The 8847-nt window shown below is 45.9% G+C and overlaps 1 protein-coding gene across 1 annotated transcript; it reads left to right on the top strand.

The window, feature by feature from the left end:
- Positions 1–2784: 2784 nt before the first annotated feature.
- LOC306921169 (phosphatidate phosphatase LPIN2-like) lies at positions 2785–5499 on the top strand (the record flags this gene model as incomplete). Its single annotated transcript, XM_079498281.1, has 1 exon — positions 2785–5499. Exon 1 carries the CDS (start codon positions 2788–2790, stop codon positions 5497–5499), a length of 2712 nt encoding a protein of 903 aa, XP_079354407.1. The 5' UTR covers positions 2785–2787.
- Between the last annotated feature and the right edge of the window lie 3348 nt (positions 5500–8847).

The following is an 8847-nucleotide window of genomic DNA, read 5'->3' as shown; positions in this document are numbered from 1 at the left end:
GTCAGATACCTGGACGACACAAACAACTTAACGCTCTTTTCTGAGAGAGCTGTTTTCTAGTCTTGACTCCCAATTTAGATTTCCCGATTTTCCATGACCAAACAGAATATGTTCAAATCAATGTTTTGCTTAATTACCTGGCTGAGTGAAAGTTTGTCAGTTTGATCAAATTCTCCCTCTTGCAGTACGGCTAGTTAGTAGAGGCGGACGAGATGCATGCAATTGACTACTGAGTATCAGTAGTCAAAGAGGCAGACAGAGGAACAGAGAGGGGGAAAGCAAGGAAGGACCTAATTACAAACACATGAATCCAAATGTAGCTCATGTGACTGGAGGCGGGTGGCACGGTAATTGAGTTTAGGACAGTGATTCTCTCTCAACCTTTTGAATTTCAAGGAGCCTCAGTTTTATGCATTACGTCACAGACCTCCATTTGAATGAAGTGAGGGGCGCTCTTATCATCATACATCATCATACGTCATCACATTCCGTGCTCAGCCAATCAAATCATCACATTCCGTCATTTCCGTGGTACAAATACACAGACTCACAAAGCTGGACATAGGAGGGGCTGGCTGAGTGTGTACAAATGAAACCAAATGGACCTTTACCCATTTGTATACACGCTCAGGGTGTTACAGACCAATAAGGATCTATTTAGGGCGGCTGTGGCTCAGGAGGTAGAGCAGGTCGTCCAATGATCCCTGGGTCGGCGGTTCGAATCCCGGCTCCTCCTCTCCACATGTCGAAGTGTCCTTGGGCAAGACACTGAACCCTACATTGCCTCCAATGAGTTGGTCGGTGTGAGCTTGCCACCATTGGTGTGTGAATGTGGGAAGTGAGGACGCTGGCGTCGACTGTTCGCCGCTTCACCTCCCAATGTATGAATGAATGAACCATTGTAAAGCGCTTTGAGCACTTGGAAAAGCGCTATAAAAATGCAATTCATTATTATTTGGACTGGTGGTCCCTGGACCCGTGCCGTGCCGGGGAACCATTGATTTGTAGGGTCAGGAGGAGGAGAATAGAGTTAGAGGGAAGAGATCAGAAAAAGTGTGCCACTGGTATAAAGACAAATCCAGGTGTGTCTTGGTATTCTGTGCACACATTATTTCAACCACTTGTCCATACCTGAGGATGTGCACGCCCAGGTGCAGACTTGAGACTTAGCTTGCTGCTTTTACTCTCCACAAGATTCATTCCCATTGCCCTACAAAGCCCACGTGTAGTAAATACATTTTTGGACACACTGACTTTATATTTATTTGTCTCAAAAGGTCAGTGGTGTAGGTACATTCATTTACTCAAGTACTGTACTTAAGTACAATTTTTAGGTATTTGTACTTTAATTTGTACTTTACTTGAGTAGTTCCAATTTCCAATATTACTTTTACTCCACTACCAGAGCCAGAAGTTGTACTCTTACTCCACTGCAATTATTTGAAAACTTCTAGTTACTTCGGAGATTTTAATTTTGACAATGCGTCGCGATGCGACACATTGTGAGCTTGTATTTTCAACTTTACTTTACTATTTACTTTTAGTAGGCCTACTTTAAGTACATTTTGATGCAGATACTTTTGTACTTTAACTTGAGTACATTTTTAATACGGGACTTCTACATCTATACATTGCTTTATTTATACATTTTCTTCAGTAAAACATTTGAGTACTCTAGTTTCCACCACTGCAAAAAGGTCAAATCAGCCTTCATGATTTGGTGAATAAGCTATTACGTCATGAACAGAATACAATTACTGCAATATGACTTTAACACGAGCCTGATATTATAATCTTTGCGTACATGAATTACTGCACTTTGGCTTTGCAGTAGTCAAGCCTTCCTTCTCTTCACGCATTTTGTTCCTCCAACTCCCGTGCCTGGACTGGACTGGACTGGACTGGACTGGACTGGACTGGACTGGACTGTGGTCAGTTATCATCATCTAATGTCAACCTCAATTACCTTATATTTAATCTGGGACATCAGTATCTGTTGTTTACTAGGCTATATGAAAACGTGTATTTCACGTTGGTCCGTCACGCCCCCAACATGCATTTCCCGTTGGTCTGCCATATATGGTCATGCCTTGTGAAATCACGTGACATCCGATGCCAATACAATCCCTGTTATGCCCATATATGGAGATCCCTGATTAAATCAATATTAAGCCCATATGGGTTTAGTACAATATATTGTTAGTACAATATATGGATCTCCATATATGTGGAGCTGACTATCATCACCTGAATCTCCATATATGAAGATCACGACACTGACCTCATCAAACCCTGGATAGCCATACATGGTTTGACATATAGATATGCATATATGGAGCAACTCTACATCTGACCTCACTGACAGCAGATGAATAGTTTAACTCCTGCTTCTCAACTGTGCCGTATTAAGAATCTCTGTTGTTTCAGCGCGACATCGCCCTTTTGGGCGAGGTCGCTTCTCGCCCTCAGGCGTCTTACTGGTTTAAATGGCTGTGAGGTCTGGTCGTGGCCGTGACGTCATCAGTTGTACCCTTTATCCTTTATCCTGGCCCGGCGGAGATAAGGCCACCATGATGGAACATGTACCTCCTTAACTGGGTACGGCTGATGATGTCACGGTATGACACAAAACTATCTTTATCTAGTGTCATCAGGTCTCACAAGCATTGTCATTCGAACAACAGAGACACAAGGGAAAAGGAGACCGTGGCAGAGGTTCACACGGCGGACATGTACATCTTCCTGCTTGGTCTCACCACCTCGTGAAGTATCTGAGAGGCGGACACCATGAACTACGTGGGCCGGCTGGCCGGCCAGGTGCTGGTGACCGTCAAGGAGCTGTACGATGGCATCAACCAGGCAACACTGTCGGGCTGCATCGATGTGGTGGTGGTCCGCCAGAGAGACGGCACGTACCAGTGTTCACCCTTCCACGTGCGTTTTGGCAAGCTGGGCGTGATGCGCTCCAAAGAGAAGGTGGTTGACATCGAGGTGAACGAAGAGCCTGTGGCTCTCTTCATGAAGCTCGGGAACAAAGGAGAGGCCTTTTTCGTCCATGAAGCGCCAGGTATCGTCCCAGCCCACCTGGTCACCTCCCCCATCACCACCGAGGATCACCAGCTCTGGAAGACGGAGGTGGAGGACATGGATGACGATGACCTGGCCGACACTGAGGAGGACCCGCCCGAGCCCACCGGGACCACCAAGAAGAAGAGACGCCGTAAGAAGCACAAAGGAGACCCGAGACAAGAGGAGCTGGCTCCACCCAGCGCAGCTAATGTACCTGGTTGTACCATTTCTGCTACAACCCCTGCTCTAATTGCTTCCCGGCAGATCAAGGAGCTGATCAGCTCCGACGAGGAGGATTCAGCACGCGCATCAAGGTCATTGCCAATGAACATGATGTGGGACATACATTCTAAACTAAATGTAGCCAGACACCTGGACAATTATGCCTTATCTGATAGTGAGTGTTATGCAGCCGCGAGGCATGGCTTCTTGAATTCCTCCTCCAAGAGTGACTCAGAGTTGCAGGTGAGGAGGCCCTTGGAGAGCATGCTCAGATCTGAATCCCACATGCAGTGGACCTGGGGAGAGTTCCCGGAGTCGACCAGGGTCGCCAAGAAGGAGAGACAGGAGCTGCCAAAAGCTGTAACAAACACCCCTGCTGAGAGCACCCACTTCCACGTTATCCTGAACTCTGAGGCCATAGAGAACAAGGCCATGACAGGGGGCCCCATGATTGAGGATGTCAGCATCACTACTTTAATGACTGTCAGTGCACCACTGATGCCTGACAGCTCTGCAACATCCGTCAGTCCTGTTATCCCCTCAGAGCCCCAGTCACCGGAAGTTCTGCCTTCCAACACAATGACCTCCACCCTGACAGACAGCCTCGATGCTGAAAACGGGGCCTTGGGCATGGGAGAGGTCTGCTCCGAGAGTGATACTCACTCCAAAAAGAAAGACGCCCCAATCAGGAGCCAGCACCAGGGTCCAGACTCAGAGCACCTGGATGAACTTAATGGACTTCAACCTGAGGATATTGCACATTTTCCTAAGAGTAAATCTGATATGGTTGCTAATGAGGGGATGGATTCTGAGATTCACTCTGGGACACGGTTACACCAGCCAGTGGGCAGTGTGGCAGTCAGCAGCATCACAGAGTGTCCGTCTGACTCGGCCAGTGACCTCACCGATGTTGCATTCTCTCTCTGCGGGGGCCTTAGTGAGAACACAGAAATATCCAATGAAACGTTCATGGCTCATAGCCTTACCTATAATACATTTGCTGAAAATCCAGCCATCTTGTCTAATCCCAACCTGGTAGTAAGGATAGGAAAGAACTACTATAACTGGACGGTAGCCGCTCCGTTGAGGCCAAGTCTACAAGCTCTTCAGAGGAATTTACCAAAGGCTACAGAAAAAGCCAGGGTGGAGGAGAAACTGCCAAAGAAATCAGGATTAGGAGATCGTATCTGGCCGTGGGGGGCTAATACAATCAAGCAGTCGGAAACCAAGCTGACAACTAAGGAGGCATCTCAGCTGGGGCAGGGAGTATCAGTGTCTGAGGAGAGTCTGGTCGTACCATGTAATCAAGCATTGCACTTGTCCAGTGATGACGCAGACCAGGAGGTGAGCATTGTTTCCGGTCAGGAGGGACTGCAGCCACAGGAGCCTCCAACCCAATCAAGATCGGAGGAGAGGCAGAGCTACAAGTCGCTATGTCTCGACTCTGATCAGATAACCAGCCTGAAGCTCAACGAAGGGCAGAACAAAGTGACTTTCAGCATCACAACACAGTACCAGGGCACATGCCGCCTCGAGGGCACCATCTACCTGTGGAACTGGGACGACAAGGTTGTCATCAGCGACATTGACGGCACCATCACAAAGTCGGATGTGTTTGGACACATCCTGCCACAGTTGGGGAAAGACTGGACCCAACGGGGGATCGCCAAGCTCTACCACTCGGTAGCTGAGAATGGCTACAAGTTCTTGTACTGCTCTGCACGGGCCATCGGCATGGCCGACATGACACGTGGCTACCTGAGGTGGGTTAATGACGAAGGCGCTACCCTCCCCAAAGGCCCGCTCATGCTCTCCCCCAGCAGTCTGTTTTCTGCTTTCCACAGGGACGTCATTGAGAAGAAACCTGAGATCTTTAAGATCGAATGTCTTAGCAAAATCAAGAACCTGTTCCAGCAGAACAAGCAGCCGTTCTATGCTGCCTTCGGGAATAGAACTAATGATGTGTTTGCCTATAAGGAGGTGGGAGTCCCTGAGGGCAGGATCTTTACAGTCAACCCTAAGGGAGAACTGATTCAGGAGCAGACCAAAGGCAACAAGACCTCCTACAGCAGGCTGAGTGAGCTTTTGGAGCACATCTTCCCGCTGTTAGGTAAAGAACAGAGCGCGGCTTTTGTCCTGCCGGATTACAGCTCGTTCACTTACTGGAGACGGCCCATACCTGACTTTAGCCCTGACGAACTGCTTTGATCCAACACAGGGAGAGAGAACACACACACACACACACACACACACACACACACACACACACACACACACACACACACACACACACACACACACACACACACACACACACACACACACACACACACACACACAGTGGCTAGATATTCACAGGTCCAAAATGACGGAACCGAACCTATGGGCACTTAACTTGTTCCGACATCCGATTGCTTCCGACATTTTTTTTAAATGACGGACCTAAATCATTACATTTGTTCTGAGATCCACTTGGTCCCATCATGCTTTGGACCCAAAGCCTACTTGAACTTGTGTTTGGAATTTGTTCCAAGATCCAATTTGTTCTGTGATATTACAATACTGACCCTATACTGTATGGTATTATATGGACATGACAACTTAATAATTTAACATTTGCTATTAAATATGCCATTCTACTAATAGGCCTATAGGCTACTTCCTTAATGGAATCTAGCAGCCTAGCGGGCTTACAATAAGAGGCAATTATATTTAATTGCATTTTTTCACCTTGGTGAGGAAGGAATCATCCATGATTGTGCATGCTTAATCCGATGTATCGTTTGATTCACTCTTCCAACTCGCCGAGACCGGCTCACTGGCGTTCGCAATCATCTCGAGTTACACAGAATCATGTATTTCTCTCCTGATAAGTACAGAGTACAGGTCTTCTTGGATCCACCCATAATGATAAACAGACCCATGCAGGACCCAGACCCGAATAAAACACAGACACAACACATCCCGTAAGGGTCTCTCGATTGGGCATTGTTGGGAATTGTTGGTTCGGTTAAAGACCCATCAAGACCCCCATAACGTGCTGGAGCGGTCTGGGAACCCCCAGGGGTCCAGCAAAACAAGGTTACAGTTCAAACACTTATAAGCCCCTAATTTATTTTTTGGCTGTTAGAAAATTTGCCAATCTTGAGATTGGTCGCTATGCATCCGGTTCTGAGCTTGTAGATCGGTTCTAAATGTGTTGTGCAAACCGAGTAGTTGAAATACATCCGTCCCATGCAATTTTTTTCTAGACATTTTAACATTTTAGATTTTTTTGCAATAATTTACTTTCATTTTGTAACGGAAGTCCATGGGCATTGGCTTGGGCTGAACTGTACCCAGATTTTTTGTCATACGTCATAGATACATCATAGATGTAATTTATGTCCCATAATAAAATAGGACCTAATTTATGTAATGTAGAATTGACTGACATCACAGATTGGCCACATGGAAGTCAGAAATTCACATCCCGTGTTGTTTCATTAGTGCGGTTGGCCACAGGGCAACCACACTAATTGTTATTGTCAGTTTATTGTATGTTTCTGACTGGCATCAGCCAGAAGTTAGAGTCACTTCTTGTGTTTCTGACTGGCATCAGCATGATGCTGCCATAATAATCTATGGGGTCTATGGGGTTTTCCACATTAGGCTATAAATGACATATGGCATCTCCACTTATATAAACCTGTCTGGTGAAATGTATTACAGGAGACAACCACACTTTCAATTACTGACACCGTCTCCACACCTTAGCGCAAAACGGTCTTAAGCTGCGCACTTCTTAAGCTCTGCGCAGCTTAAATTCCGAGTTTTTAGACAGCTGGTGGATGGAAAAGAAGCTCCACCTCCGCAGACTTTTTGCGCGGAGGAGAGCGTTTCCGGGAATCTGGCCGTCGCGCAAAAAGTCCGCGGAGGTGGAGCTTCTTTTCCATCCACCAGCTGTCTAAAAACTCAGAATTTAAGCTGCGCGCAGCCGAGAACGTGTGCGGCTCTTTCGATAGTGTGGCAGCACCTTAATTGCATCTTTCTAGTTTTTGTCCTGGTCTGGGCCACACCCCAGCCAGCAGCACTGCTGTCTAAGTACTGGTCTGGGCCACACCCCAGCCAGCAGCACTGCTGTCTTATAAGTACTGGTCTGGGCCACACCCCAGCCAGCAGCACTGCTGTCTAAGTACTTCGTTCATCATCTTGAAGAATTTCCGGATTGTATAAGGCGTTGGGCCTAGAGATATAGCACCTCAGTTCTTTAAACATCATGGACAATATACATAGCTGGCAAACTGCGTAAGGAAGACTATGCAGAAGGGTTCCAAGTTGTACATAGTACAGAAGTAAAGCATGGCTCGGCGGTGGTTCAGGGGTAGAGTGGCTGGATGGTAACCGCAAGGTTGCCAGTTCGAACCCGGGCTCCCCCAGAGTTAAGGTGGCATTTTGACGCTCGGGGGGTGCCCGACCGCTCAAATCGGGATCGGCCCGATCAACATCAAGAATGTTTGATATTTGCTCTGCTCCGCTCAGATTATCCTGTAGTGTGTGGTGCTGATTTCAGATTGAGAAAAATCGGCTAGTGTAAGGCCACCTTTAGTGTCGAAGACACTGAACTCCTGATGTGCTGGTTGGTGCCTTGCATGGTTTCCGCCACCATCGGTGTGTGAATGGGTGAATGTAATGCACAATAAAGCGCCTTGGATAAAGGCACTATATAAATGCACCATTTACCATTTATTAACACTTTCAACATGGTGTCCCTGTTTTGGGCATAGCCTATACTGTATCACAGGCAAAAAGTTCAAAATGTAGATCTATTTTCACTATGATAATGGATTTATTCAGCTTTGATAATTACCCCCACATGACTAAATTAATAAATTGTGGTAATTGTACAAAAAGAGGAAATATGCCTTCAGGACAGTGGTAATGACAACATTTGATTGAAAATGTAAATTGTTTCTTATACAGCAACCGGAACGGAAAAGGATCAGATGTTTCAGTTGTGTGTGACATTACCAACAACATTCTGTTTTGACACTGACATGAAATGGCACTAACTTTACTTGACCTGAATCTGGTCATTTGCATTGTCTCTGGAGCATTGTCCTGGCTGCAAACTTACAGTATACACAACGTTGTCATTGATCTCAGCAATTGTGCATGATCTTACTGTATATTTGACCGTTTTGTTTCTAAATGTTGTTTTTATTATATTTTTTATGTTGTAATAATTATGTTTATGTGATTTTTCACTTAAGGTAAAACTTGAACTTGAACCCCTTTCTGTCATAATAGGCCAACGTCAAACAAGTTGACAGTTTTCGCCATAGTATCTTTTAGGGACAGGAACTTTAGGTATAGTAAATTACTTCCCAATCAATAAAGATGTATTGTCAATTTTCGACATATGATATTTTAGGGAATCACTTCCCACACATTTTGTTTTGTGTGAGAGAGTTTGGAACTGTATTCGAAATCAGTATTATTAGGGACAAATACTCGACAACATGATGAATTGAGTACAATGGACCACAATGGAAACAAACTCAGAGGGTTTTTTGT

Source organism: Electrona antarctica, assembly GCF_951216825.1.
Source record: "Electrona antarctica genome assembly, chromosome: 4".
Classification (NCBI taxonomy): Eukaryota; Metazoa; Chordata; class Actinopteri; order Myctophiformes; family Myctophidae; genus Electrona; species Electrona antarctica.
The sequence above is the reverse complement of the archived record's forward strand: the minus strand, read 5'-3'. Positions and strand labels throughout refer to the sequence as shown.